This window comes from Protopterus annectens, chromosome 1.part2, assembly GCF_019279795.1.
Source record: "Protopterus annectens isolate FY-2018-M chromosome 1.part2, PAN1.0, whole genome shotgun sequence".
NCBI classification, from domain to species: domain Eukaryota; kingdom Metazoa; phylum Chordata; order Ceratodontiformes; family Protopteridae; genus Protopterus; species Protopterus annectens.
Window position 1 is genome coordinate 1,000,562,071 of NC_056727.1, and position 15,275 is coordinate 1,000,577,345.

General features: G+C 37.3%; 1 protein-coding gene across 1 annotated transcript in view; it reads right to left on the reverse strand.

The window, feature by feature from the left end:
* Positions 1 to 15,275, reverse strand: part of COL9A2 (collagen type IX alpha 2 chain) — a 447,350-nt gene that overhangs the window by 159,293 nt on the left and 272,782 nt on the right. The window contains exons 19-20 of the mRNA XM_044059964.1: positions 4,511 to 4,564; positions 3,948 to 3,992 (exon numbers count right to left, since the gene is read on the reverse strand). Of these exons, the coding sequence (XP_043915899.1) occupies positions 3,948 to 3,992; positions 4,511 to 4,564 (99 nt within the window). The remainder of the gene's footprint in view (positions 1 to 3,947; positions 3,993 to 4,510; positions 4,565 to 15,275) is intronic.

Sequence of the window (15,275 nt, forward strand, 5' to 3'; positions counted from 1 at the left end):
GAATGCATATTATATAACTGCCCCTGTAATCTTTGCAATAACAATTGTTCCCTTTCAATCAGTATGTTAACCCATTCCATTGCACAATTATGTGCTGCCGCTAACCAGCGGTCTTTGAATGCCAGGTCAACATTATCGAAGAATCAAAAGGAGTCGCTGGGCTTTTAAATGCCCTTAACCCTCGTGGAGCAATATCAAGTTCAACATATCTATTAAGTCCAAGTAAATTAAAGTGACAGCGCATTTCTCTGAAAATCAATCTTTCAAAATCATATACGCTATCCTGAATTTCTTGAGGAAGCGTATCAGCAGTACGCCCACCAAGAGCTCCAAATGGGTTATGAAATTTCTGTTTCCTTTCTTGTATAAATTTAGAAATACATTCCGATGAAATAACTTCACTATTGGAAACAGCCGTAGGTAAGACTGATTTCATATTAGAAACAGCACTAGGCAAAACTGTTTTCATACCACCCAAAGCATCCGTAACTAATGAAGGAGCTTGTACAACAATAGAAGCATTAGATCGACCAGGGACATCAAGAGCTGCAGTCGTCACAGGTAAAGAAGAGCCAGATATCAAAAAATTATCCATAGTCTTTTGTGAAGTCATACCCGATGCACCTAGGATTCCCATGCCGCCAGGAACCGGAGGGGTAACAAAACCATTCACAGAAGGAACAGAATTTTCCCGAAAAACTCTGGGAGTATTCAAAAGAGAATTCGAATCCATGAATCCAAAAAACAACCAGCAAAAGTCCAAGGGTAAAAGATACCAAAAAACAACACGAATTCTCCACCAAACAAATTTAATGTGGCTTAGCGCCTCGGCAACATCAGCCTTCTTTGAGCACACAAAAAGTAATAAATAAACACTCCCTTTTATACCAACCATAATTGAATAATCACAGTTAATTATATAATTAATACATCAATTTAAAAAAGGCTTTTTCGACTCAGCAAAGAAATAGTTAAAGTCAGCTAAACTAAACGAACAGAAAAGACCAACATGACTCAGCAAAGAAATAGTTAAAGGCAGCTAAACTAACTGAACGGAAAATACCAACACGACTCTGCAAAGAAATAGTTAAAGGCAGCTAAATAGTTAAAGGCAGCTAAACTAACTAAAAGGAAAAGACCAACATGACTCAACAAAGAAATAGTTAAAGGCAGCTAAACTAACTGAATGGAAAAGACCAACATGACTCAACAAAGAAATAGTTAAAGGCAGCTAAATTAACTGAACGGAAAAGACCAACATGACTCAGCAAAGAAATAGGTAAAGGCAGCTAAACTAACTGAATGGCCTATAGGAGATGAACAACAGATGCTAGAAATGTGTGAGGAAGCAAGAAAAAAGTCAATTGTAGTAAGGAATGTCAACACAAAAAATATAAAGATTACCAGTGACCAGAGTCACATAGGTTTAGGCAAAAGCTCTTCAAGTATATACATTTAGTTGGCACAAACAATGTCCCTTCACACTATCAGATCAACAACAATACCCTAAGCACCCATGAAGGGGTAAGGGACCTGGGAACACAGGCTGACCATGACCTTAGCTTCAACCACCATGTGTCTGCTATTGTAAGGAAAGCTTTCCCCAGAGCTCACCTGATTAGTACATACATCACCTCAAGAGCAAAAGAAGTTATAACCCACCTAAACTTGGCACTTATCTGGCCCATAATTGAGTATAACGGCCCATTCGGTATGTACTATACTCAGGGTTGCCAGATTTCCAGCCCCCCAGGTAGGGACAAAAAAAAAAAAGGTCTCTCACGGAAAGTGAAGACCAAAAAAAAACAAAAAAATAAATAAAATAAAAAAAAAGGCCTTTAATGCGGAACACAGTAGCTCTGCATTAAACACGGAGCTTCTTGTGTTTAATGCATTGCAGTTCCGCATTCAACACAAGTAGCTCCATGTTTAGCGATTTTTGATTGGCCCGTATACTGGCATATGGGCCAATCAAAAATGGAAAAACACGGAGCTTCTCGTGTTTAATGCGGAACACAAGAAGCTCCATGTTTAGCAATTTCTGATTGGCCCGTATGCCAGGTATAATGGGACAATCAAAAAAAAAACAAACAAAGCGGAGGCTGGCCGGGATTTAAACCGGCAGGGCGGGACTCGGGATCAGGCTGCTGATCTCGGGACAGTCCCACCCAAATAGGGACGTCTGGCAACCCTGACTATACTAAGCCCCTGCAGCAATTAGACAGACCTCAGAAGTTACTAACAAAGAAGATCAAGGGCCTCCAGCATGTGCCTCACATGAATCCACTAAAGTCCCTGTCACTATACTCTGTATCATATAGACTTCTTAGGGGAGATTTATGCCTGCCCTACACAGCACCCCAAGACCCAAATCAAATGAACTTACTGCATATCTGTAAATCAAATGGGTCTAGAGCTACCCATTCCAGGGACTTAAATATGGCCTGTGACTTGAATAGGACATGCTAGAGGGATAGATTTATCTCCCAGTGACTGCCACGTCTTTGGAACAGGCTACCAATTCATGTGAAACAGAGCACCTCTATAACACTGTTCAAGAGGAACCTGGACAAGTGGATGGGGCACCGTAAATTCTTACCAGGGACAGCGCCCACAAACCTCCTGGACATGGGCAGTCATCACTAAATGCAATCTTGGGTATTGACTAGTACTTCTATGATATTACATTGGGTTGAAACAGCTAGGCTTAAAATGATCACTGGATCAATAGCCTAGTAATCTCCTATGATCCTATCTAGTCATGTTAAAATGTTCAAAAGATAATACAGAAACAGGACAAGATAGTTTGATCATATTTAAACAGAATGCCATTACTGAGTCATTAAGTTCTTGAATATATTTCTATGGAAAGAAGGTCCAGAGGGACTGTATACATTTTGATTGTCTCAATTGTCACAGAATGTCCAGATTTTGTATCATATTTTTGGACTGTTTCTCATGAATCTTGTGGTTTTCTGGCAAATCAATGAGAATTGAATTCACTAAATAATTTCAGACATTTGAGGTTCAGACTTCATATCCTTCAGAAAACTGCATGCTAGAATAAAGCCATATATTCTAGCCACTTTCTAAATTTATAAGAGCAATGTTTAAAACCTGTCCTTGATTAGAGGCCTTTGTCTGCCCCACCCCCACCCCACCATTATTTTTGGCTTTGGCCAAATTTCTTGCACTTAAACGTTAAGAAGTTTGGGTGACTGACTTGATTTTATTGATATAAAATGTGCTTGTGACATCACATTTGGAATATTATGTGCAGTTCAGGAGCCAGTACAGGGAAAGTGTACATAACCTCCTGGTAACTGCCAAATTAAAGATCACAAAAATGATTCATGGAATGTAATGTTAAAGTAAAAATATAAGCTTATAAAACTGAACTTGTGAAGCCTGTCTCACGGAAGAAATAAAATGAAATGACCTGGAGTCATAAATTATTAAACAGTCAGATAGACAAACTGAAACTAAAAACAAAAGAAAAAGAAAAGAAAAACAACCGGATGAAGTTAACCTCAAGATGGAGTATAGAAAGACTTATTCCATGAGAGAGTGGTACAACTGCAAGCTACAGTAGTATGCTTAATGTAATGGCATGCTTTATGTGCAGTACCATTAAGTTAAGAGAGGTGTCAAACTCTAATTTCAGAAATGGTAAGCTGAGGGTATTTATGACATAGTACTGATGCAATATACACGTCAAAAATATCCCCCTCATACCAAATCATATTACTTGAACTGTCTTTAATTTCCCATCAGATACAGCTTACATCTGCTATTCTTTAACTTTAATTATGGATATTATACTGAAATCCATTCTAAATCTCAGACAAAATATAAGGAGAAAAATGCTACTGCATAATTACACATTACTTTGTACACAAATGACATTGCAAAGAAGAGAACAAATAAGTCTTGAAATGTTGTGTTACCTTGTCTCCTCCTGCACCTTTTGCACCTGACTGGCCTGGCAACCCCTTTAAAAAATAACAGACAATTTTAATGTGCTTTTCTTTAGTATAACAACTACAATTACAATAAAACGTTGGATAATTGCTTCTGTATCATCAGTTCATAACACTTTTCACATCTGACAATATTTCGTCAACTGCTGCTTCTACATCAGATCAATACGATTACAAAGTATATAGATTGCCATGCAGTATATTATTCCATTTGATCTTATATGGTGGCTACACATTTGACCTACAAGACTGGTTTGTAGCTGTAACACAAGCACTCCAAAGTATGATTCCCCCAGCATCTTTGCTCACAATTCTCACTAGCTTCCCTGTTATTAATACTATCTCTGCATTTTTAATCCCAATTGTTTTGCAAACTGCAAGTTTCTAGATATAAAAACATTTCTAGCAAGTACTCTCTGTCTGTGTTCTTTGATAGTGAGGATGGTTTTATCCCTGCTATGGAAGTAACATATACTGAGATGAAACTCAACCCCCCCAATTGTCCCTTGTCTTTAAAAAATTAGACTTACTGCAGCTCCTTGTTGGCCAGGTGGTCCTGGTATTCCAGGTTCTCCTGGGGATCCCTGAAATCAAAAGTAGAAACTCAGAACCATGTCATAAATATAGTACATGTTCTAAACAAAAATAATAATAATGTTAATAATCATCATCATCATCATCATTATCATCACCATTATCATCACCATCACCATTATCATCATCGTTATCATCACCATTATCATCACTGTTATCATCATCATCATCATCACCATTATCATCACCGTTATCATCACAGTTATCATCATCGTTATCATCACCGTTATCATCACCGTTATCATCATCATCATCATCATCACCGTTATCATCACCGTTATCATCATCGTTATCAATAGCATTTCATAAATGACTGACAGACTTGCTGATTGTAACCACTGGTTCATGTGATTGAGAAAATGATTTTTAGAAACTTAACTCACAGACTTTGCTCTTCAGGTGAATTTCTTGAACACATTATGAGAACATATTAACAGATAGTTATGATTTGTGATTAGTTCATAATTCTTTGCTGAACACAGAGCTTTAGTGCCCCACTGAGCTATAAGTTAGAAAGAGAGCAAAAGTATAAGAGTCAAAGTTATCTCACAGCTTTGAAATATGAAACACATTTAGTGTTACCAAAGAGAAAGTGTCCAGAAGAGGTTTGCATCAGACTAACGAATAACTTCAAAAGCTATTGAGACACTTCACTCTGCGACACATTTATTTTAAGTAGCACAAAGTGTAATGCAGCTTTAAAAACTGCAGAACAATGCTTCTGATGCTGCTGTGCCTGACTGTTGTGTGTGCTGTAGTTGACGTCCCAGTCATAACTGCATTTATGCATTTTTCTGACATCACAGAGTTCATAACAAGCTTATCTTTTTGCCATTTCCATAGTATAATCAATGTGCTCCATTTGCTACAATGATGTTTATTCATGTATGAAATTAATAATCAACAGGGATGTGAAAGTGAAATGAGCAACACTAGAAACTGATCTTGCTATGATTTGATGATACAAACAGCATATTACTGGTATCACCACTTTAAAAACGACTTTGCACTGCAAACTGCTTTTGATGTGATGGTTTAAATCCATGTGGTTCTGCGTCTCCTTCTGTACATTTGCAATTTAACTACCCTAGGAAATACAGATACACTAGTAAGGACAACAGATTAAAGATTAAAGCAGTCTTGAGGCAGCAAAGCTGTGTGCGTCCCTAGTTCAGGAAAATGAGTTATAACAAGATTATTATGCTAGATAGTCAGTTAGGAAAAACAAAAGAGAAGGACAGTAATGGAAGATCTCAGCCTGGAAAGTTCTACTTCTTAGGTAAATAAGGAAGGCTGAAGTAAGTGCTACTAGAAGACAGGATTTTAGCAGAAATGTAGCCTCTCAACTAGGCAAAAGAAGTACTGACTGAGGCATTCTACTCTGTTTTTACTGGTGATGAGGTTACAGACATAGAAGCTGATGAATAATAATACAGTATGGGTTGAGTTTCCAGCTGCAGAGGTGGAGAATGTTATGAGAACAGACAGATGTTGGTCTGCATGATGGAAGTTTCTGAGTGCTGGATGAGGAGGTAACAAGCCGTAGTACAAAATAAGAAAAGGTGGAAGTGGTGGAAAAATCACAGGATCATAGGATATATAAGACAATTTGACAACAGGCCATATGCACCTTGCCAAAGGAGGGCAAGAGCTGTAAGCCCTGGAGTAAATTTAATGGTACTGATCCAGTTATGCAAGCCATGTTTAATGTTTGAAGGGTGACAGGAAATTATGTTGCTTGGCATACAAGGAGAGCCTATTCCAGAGCTAGGGCAGGCACTAGGTGATGAATCTATGCAATCATATAGTTTTATTTATTCCCCAATGAAAGCTGAGATCTCTTGATTTAGTGTTGGGTGAACTATTTGACTTATCAAGAAAAAAGAGGTCAAGGATAACAAGAAAGGGCATAGAGAGGTACAGATCTCCGCTTAGGAAAGTATAAATCACTGACTACAGCAATAAGGATTCTATCCTCCACTAGTAGCTAAGATTTTTGAGGCCAGAAATCATTTTTGCATGGAATCTCTCTTTCTTTGAGTTTTTTGATGTTTCTAATAAGAAGCATGCCACAGGGTCTGTCATTACAGGGAACAATGATGTTTTAAGTTTTAGAAGAAATGCCTTTGGCAATTATTTACAAGGCACCAAAGGATTTCCACACTACATTTGCCACATGATGATCAAAGGAAAGGGAGCTATCAGCCGAGGTGCCCAGGTCTCTAATCTAATCACTGACTCACTTTATAGTGGGATGTTATTGATGCAGTATGCTGTAGCAATTAGCTGTTTCACAAAGGGAATTATATTATATTTCTTAGCATTCAGTTGAAATTATTTTTGGTGCACTAGGTGTTGACTCATATTAATTCATTTTGAAGGGTATGAGTATCCATTTGACTTAACAACTGCACACAGCTTGCAGTCATCAGTAAATCTGGTTAACCATATATCAGGGTTATCAGTTTTAAGATAAGCGAAATAAATGCCAAATAGTTATGGGCTGCAACACAGATCCCAGGGGGGCACCACTGGTAACCTTTCCTCTGACAGAGGAGGTCTCATTAACTCTGTGTACATATGTTCCTGTCCATGAGCTAGTTTGATATTTATCTTATCACATAAGAGCCAATATGTGATGCCAGAAGCTTATTTATGATTCCATCAAGTGGTATGGTATCAAATGCCTTGGCCAGATTAAGATAGGTAGCATGGACAGTGTGACTACTGTCCACTGCCTGCATGTCCTTTACAAAGAAGCTTACAGGAGTTAGCAAGCGTGACCAACCCTTTACAAAGTTGAATTGCTGTGGGTCAAGCCTAATCAGATTTTTAATGTCATGATTAATGAAGTCGGTGATGATGCACTCTGTGGTTTTAGAGATAAGACTAATAACGCTGATGGGTTTGAAGTTTCCAACATCCATGAAGAGTCCACCCTTGTGTAGGGACATCACTACTGAACTGCTCCAGGATTCCTGGATATAACCTGTTGCTAAGCTTAGGTTAAAAAGTTTAATTAGGGTATCAGTAAGTGCATATTTGACTCTGATTCTTAGGCATCCCAGTATGGACCAGTGGAAGATGTGTTTCTGGTCTTTGAGAGTACCTTAAGGACATGATCCTTGGGGGTTGCAGGGGGAAGTGACACAGGGATATCCAGAGTTGGTGTGAGAGTTTCAGGGAGTACTTGTCAAACTTCTTTGCTGGTTTGTTAGCAATGTCTTTTGCATCTGAGTGGGAGGTATCACTCTGGAAGAGTCTGAAGAAGTGCTTTGAATTATTTCTTAATTTTCTAAGCAAGAGATGAAGGACTTGTAGCTATCCATTGCCTTAATTGTTAGCTTCAGTTCACATGATGTTTTACTGCACTTTATAGTTGCCTTCAGTTTCTTAGTGAGTTTTTTATATATGTTTCAAAGACATGCATCTGGAGCATTTCTCCCTGGGCCTCCGCTGAAAATAGGTTCTGTACTAGTCGGATTTTCCTGGTCAATAAATGTTAAATATAATATTATCTTCATGCTTAGGGGTTCTTATCCTACTTGGTAAGGTGGTTTGTTTTTGAATTTAGTGCTATATTTTAGTTCTAGTAAGGATTGATAAGTCATTTCTATAAATGGGAATAAAAATCCACAGGTCACCTGTGGAGTTTCTGTGAATGAAATTAGAGATTTTATGATACATTATAAAAAAAATTTAACTTTTTGAAGTCTGTAAAGATGATGGTGCTGTTTATCAGGAGAGTGGAAGTTTGGAGGGTAAAGGTAAGCAATAATTGGGCTGTTTTAACTAATAAAGGAGGGAACAGGCTGCATTTGTGAGAACCGGGTCAAAAATGTTTCTACCCCTGGTAGAAAGTGAAAAAGTTGATCCAGAGAGCTTTTTTGTTTACCCAATCTAAGAAGTGATGGGCGTACTCTAAATTGATAGTGTGGGTACACTGTTATATGGAAGAAAAGTGAAGTCACCAAGAATTAATGAGCTACTACATATAGAGATATTTTCAAGGAATGTCAGGAAGTTTTCATGATTGAGGAGAACCATGGATGGGCACTGATAACAAGATATAAGTTGGAAGTTTGACTTTCCTAAGGTGGACTGGAGTTCTGTGAGCTCACTGCATGGGTCTCTGGGTATCATTATGAAGAGATTGTTATGGTAGAGCTATGGCAGTGTAACCTCACCACATGCATCTGACTGGGATAAGGACACCTTTAAATTTGCTAGGTATGTTCACCTCTCGCAGATAGAATCTACTAGATTGAGCAGGAGTTCATTTTCAGTGAACATGAGGCAATTCTCATACTGCCTTTGGACACCGAGTGCTAGAAGGCTGGCAAGGATGTCCAGTGCTATTGTTAAGGAAGGGAGGCAGGTCACTGGAACTCATGGACTATTTTGAAAACCATCACATGCACAGATTAGTACAGCAGGTAGCAGAGATTAAAGCAGATAATCACAATTAGGTTAGGCCCAGAGCACAATAACATCTAGGACCTGTAAAATGAAAGACAATGTTTTTGCAGTAATAAGTAAAAGAAAAGTCAGCTTGCACGTGCTACTTAGTATTAAGCTATAATTCTTGCAGCAATGCGCTCAGCTCGGCTAATCTCAGTATAAAGCAAGTAATAAAAGTAAGAGAACCTATGAGAAACAACTATAAATCTAATACAAGAGTGCTCACCTACCTAAAGTAGAACTATTAAGCTATTCTCAATAGATTGACTACTACTTTCTCCAAGATGGATCCCATATCAGACCAAGCTAAGTTTTAAACAGTAATTTAAGTAAAAAAATAAAAAAAAACAGGTAAAACAATATGAAAATGGCAGAAACAGCAAAACAAATTTAAGTACAATACAAAATTATCTGGAAGCAATGAAAGGATTCATAAGGAAAAGGCAGACATGCAGAATGATGACAAAACTACTATGGTTTAAAAGAGGAATTATGAGAAAAATTGGGGAAAATGTCAGAAATTCAAAAGCAGATCAGGAAATCAACATGATTTTTGTGATACAGAAATAAACACAAGTATTGTTTTCTACAATTGTACAGGAGAATAGAAAGTGAGACATCAGTTTTGAATTTGCTGTATCCTGGTGAAATAGTTTAAAGAGCCACAGTAAAAATGAGGTGTTTAATACATTTTTCAGCTCAGCTATTATTATTATTCAGCTATTATAGGTTGCACAATAATAGCACAAATGCAAACAGGGGAAGGCAAACAAAAAAAGTAATGGACCTAAGTAAACAGATGAGGGTCTTTCCAGAGATGAATCCGTGAATCAGTTGGAGGGGAGTAGTAAGCGTTAAATTGCGGGATACTAGATGATCTTCCATCAGAAGTAATCAAGGAATTTATGAAAATTCCTTTGCCAAAACTGTATAATCTGTCTGTCTGTATGTTTGACAAAAGTATTTGTGATACCACTGTATAAGAGTTTTTTTGGAATTAGCTAGCTATTGATCATCCTGTCTTACATCTGTACCTGGAAAGGTCCATCAAAGAATATTTAGATACAGCCTGTTTTTTTCCCTGAATGACAGCTGCCAACAGGCAACATGGCTTCACATAACAGATGTCTTGTCAGTCTATGCTGATTCAGTTTTAGGACTGGGATGTAATTGAAAGTCTCAGTATCATTTTTGGTGTAGTAAAATGAGGAAACTGGAAACCAGAAAGGACTGTTTGGGAGTATCACCACTGAGTCTGATCACATAAGGCAGTCACAGAAAACTGTGGCCAAAGAAACAGATTATGTTTTGTAAGGTAAGATGAGATATCTATGGGCTAAAAAGTCATTCCCTGATTATAATGAGCATTGGCAGAGTACCAAAAGGAATACTGTGCATCAATTTGGAGGCCATTCAAGAGAGCAGTATCATGCTGGTCAACAGCCAAAACCAGATCCAGCACTAAGTAATCTAGTCAGCTGCCTAGGGCCTGTGTTGTCTGTGGGGCCCTGCTTGACTATAAAACAAAAATTAAAAAATGTTTGCATAAAAAAATATAAAACAAACCCAGCATAAGGAACGTGTGAGAAAACTTCCATAAGAACAGCAAGAAGAAGTCCAGTATTAGGATCTTGTGAGAGAACTGCCATAAAGGCAGCAAGCACAGAAACCTCTGTGTTAGGAACTTGTCCTAATTTCAGCTTTAGAAACAAAGGGAAATTTAGAGGGTAATGTCACAGAAGATATGCAGAGCAACAGCAAGCAAGCCAGCTCTGATTTATAGCAAACAGAAGACTTTCCCATACCAATGAGTGGGTAGCTGCAATTTAGAGCTGGCAAAGGTGTGCACACTCGTGTGTGTGTGTGTGTGTGTGTGTGTGTGTGTGTGTGTGTGTGTGTGTGTGTGTGTGTGTGTATGTAGTCTGATTTGCAACAAACTTAGCTGCAATTAACCACATATATTTTTTAAGGAAATGTAATACATCTTTGTTTAATGTGCTTTCAGTCTACTTTTATGTTTTAAATTTGGAGAATGAAACTTGATTTACAGATGTCAGTCAGATAGAACAGTAAGCCACTTTTTAGTTAAGCCTACAAACATACGTTAATATATAAAGCTAGCAAACATCCCATTCTCACATTGTGCATCTCTCTATAGGCATGAGTCCTTATATGTTTGTGTGTTTTAATTATAAGAAATCTAGGTTATTTTATTTAATTATGTAGAAGTGATCTAGAAGCCTGTGGCTTAGAATAAGTTATAAAGCAAGGAGTTAAAATATATAGGTCTTTAATAATCACATTGTTGAATATGTTAACACATGATAATATATTTGTTATGTATCACCAGGAATTGACTTTTGCTTTGTGTCCTGACAAGGGGTAGAAGGAAGACAGAAAGAAGATCTGATTGAGATATAGATTCTAATTATATTATCCAGCATATTTAATTGCAGATGAAATGTAAGACACTGACTTCTCGGCAGGATTTAATGAACTTGTCACTTTGAATTTCATATCCTTATTACTTGCTAGCCTGCTGCTCAATAGCAATTTAGTCTGGAAACAATAAAAATGGAATAATTCACTATAATTTGCTTTAGTGCTTACATCAGCTCAAAAAGAAAAGAAAATGAGACTTGTCAAGCTTCTAACAACTGCACTGCTGTAATGTCACAATCTTTTTTACTTTTGGTTCCCATATTCCATAAAATTGGATAGAATTTTCAAATTGTCCGTGCTGAAAGTTTAAGATGAGTAGCACCACACTGAGTAGGTCAGTTAAAAGCATTAATATTACTCCGGCAAATGGTCAAAGTACCTGTATACTTAAAGAAACATAAACTTTCTTTACTTGAAATATGGCAGTTATATGTTCTTTCCATTTATTCTTATTAAGGTTGTTTAAACCATGCGGAGTATCTTTAATGTAGGCAATTTATTCTTCAAGGAAGTAGGCACTAAATTTGAACATGAAGTACTGAAATGCACATGAAGCACTGAAATTCAAATTTGTTTGCTAGTAGCAACCTCTTCTTTAGTTACAGATCCCTTTAATGCTGAGTTATTCAGATGACTTTTTTCTTCTGCAGAGACTGTGCAGTTTGACGGATATTGGTGGATTATAATGACAGCAGTTTGAGTGACCTTTTATGGTTGAAATGTCCTGAAATGGGTAGTTTTGTCATTATTTGTTCTTACATTTTCTTTCACTGTTTACCAGAAAAATGTTCAAAACTACAAATTTAAAGTACACTGCAGCAAGTGTTGCTGTATTAAACAAGGAATATAATTTAGTGCAATAAGAAAACTGAATCAAAGAATGCATGCATTTATGCATGGTCCTAAAACTGTGTGCATGGGGGCCATGCTTTGAAAACAGCCAAAAGGTAAACTTAATCTGTTACTAACCAGATACATTTTCTATGAATGCAGGTTTCATTCTACATAAAGAAGTCATCACATGAAGACTGGGTATGGAGGGTGTTGTTATCCTGCTGATCACTATATCCAAACAGATTTGATGAGTTCAGCATAATGAATCTATTGTGTTTGAGCTTGAATTAGTAAGACAGGTTGTGGTTCATTGACAAGTGCTGCATGTCTGTGTAGTAATAATAACCATGCCTTCACTGGGTAGGGTGACTCACAGCTAAGAAAATATGCATTACTGTCTTTGAATCCCAGTGTCTTCAATACAAACATTAGGTACATGCTCCTAGACACACATTGAAACTGGCTAGAGTGCAAAGCACTGCTTGGTAAGCCGTGCCCCCCTCTCAGGCCAAACTGCTGTACATTTAGCCTCCATCTGAAAAGGCTTGGGCAGTAGAACCTAACCATTATGCCTCCCCCAGGGTAGCTGTGCTGCTGTTAGCCACTCCAGTACCAGGATCCAGTACCTGAACCTAAGTCACTGCAGCTATGATTAACTTCCATCCTTTTGAATAAACAGCAACACTACAAATAACTCAATATGCTGTTTTCACTGATAAAAAAACTGCAAAAGAGATACCTCAGTCTTTCTACTAGATGGAATGATTCAGGGGCTAGAGGCTGCCTTAGTTTCTATTAACATTCCTGCAGCAGTTAAAATGAAAACAACACAGGAAATAGAGGTATACCCATGAAAAAAGCCTGAAAATTCGTTACCATAGTTCCCAGTACTGGTAGTGGTAAAGTTCTTTAACACACAATAAAGCTAGGTTTGAAGACTGTGAAATTCATAGACAGGGAAAAACATTAAATTGGTACAACATTCTTTATCCACATCTTAATCCTGCAGTTCCATCATTTCACTATCACGCTCCCTCTTAATTAATCCCTTTTCAGGGGAGTTACATGCATACAGTCCTTTTAACATCCAACACTTTCACATACTGGGGTGGACTTGTGTATTGTCTAATTCCTTCTCAAATGAAGATAAGCTGTCAAGCTTCTTGATCTAGAGAGAAAGTTTGTTCCAGAGAATGGGTAGTTATTGCATGAAAATTCTACCTCTCTACCATAATTTGTTCATTTGCTGAAGAAGGTTCAGATCTCAGATTCTAGTGTTCACTGGATTATTTAATTTGTGGAGAAATAAGAGGTCTTGGACTGCCAAATCCCTAATGTTCCAGAAGACAAGGCACAGAGTTTATAGGACTCTGAATACAGGACAAGGCTTCTAACCTCTCCTGGTAGCTCAGGTCTTTTTAGGCCCATGATCATTTTTGTCAGGAACATCAGAGGTCTCCTCAGATGTTTGGTATGGCTAACAACATGCATCCCAAAGAGGGCATTATATTTAGTGATGGGCCTTATGACTGCAGAATATAGAAGGGAAAAGACTTCTTTGGCTTGAGAGAAATTCTCTTTATGATCAGCTGTGCCAGACTGAAGGATTTCCTGAACACTGTTGCATCATGATGATCAAAGGACAGGGAGTGCTCTACCAATGTTCCAAGATCTCTCAAACCATCTTCATTTTTCAGTGAGATGTTTTCTGTACTATTAGCAGAGCAGAGAGTTTGCTTACATAGTGCAGCTGTAGTACACTTTTTAGCATTTAGCTTTAGCCCATTTGAATACCATCAGTGATTTATATGTGCAAGTTCACTTTGTAGCTTCTGCATATCAGAACAGGATTTAAGAAAAACACCCCATATACAATCCTCTACAAACTTGGTTAACCAGAGTTCAAATGTGAAGAATAGGGCCAGCACAAATGCATGTTGCCAAAAAATATATAAATTTATTAAATAAGCATATCCAAACAACTAAGGGTGTCCAACACCCCCAGTAAAGCACAAACGTGCTCTGGAAAATGCAAGCAAACCGGTTTCAGCTGTATTAGCCTTCTTCAGTGCACAAACCAGATAAATGAAAAAAATAAATGAAAAAAAATAATCACATAAGAGCAGCAGTATTTATAGCGTCTTAAAGACATACCAATCAAATCATTATATACTTAATGGATTCCTGTTAAAGGTCTATTCAGAGATGTTCATTCAAACCAGGCCGAAAAAGACCACCCAATCTGATTATCCATTTTCTTTCCTTATTATTTAACATTGTGTGCCAACCACATTTGAGGGACCTATCCCCTTTAATTTTGTTGATGACCATAAAATAAAAAGAGGCAGAGGGGTGCTTAAAGAGTATGTTTATAAAGTGCACTAGAAAGTTTATGCCTGAGTTGGGCATGGCTTTGTAAGTCAGGCAGAGATCACCTCTGAGTAAGCGATATGCCACTGAGTACAGCTGGTGTTTTTCCAGTGCCCAGTAATCCTCTTGGTGAGGTACTTTTGTGGTCTTTCCAGCTGTTGGATAATATATATATATATATATATATATATATATATATATATATATATATATATATATATATAGGGGGTTATATTGATGTCTCTGTGTCTCTGGCATGAAATTTTGAATCTGTTTGCTAATAAATTTGTGATATCCACTGGATCAGAGTATAAATTGTCACTATTGTCATTAATTTCAGAACAATGTGTTATTTCTTAACTTCCTGACATATGTATAGAAGGATTTGAAATTATCCTTAGCTTTCAATGACAGTGTACGTTCATGGGAAGCCTTTGTTTTCTTGATGACATTTTTCAATACCTTGGATAACCTTTTTATGTTTACCTTGATTTGAGAGTCTTTAGTTTTACTATATATTCTAGTGAGCTTTTTCCTTGTATTTATTTATTTATTTAACATTTGTTTACCAGGAAAATCTGACTGGACACAGGT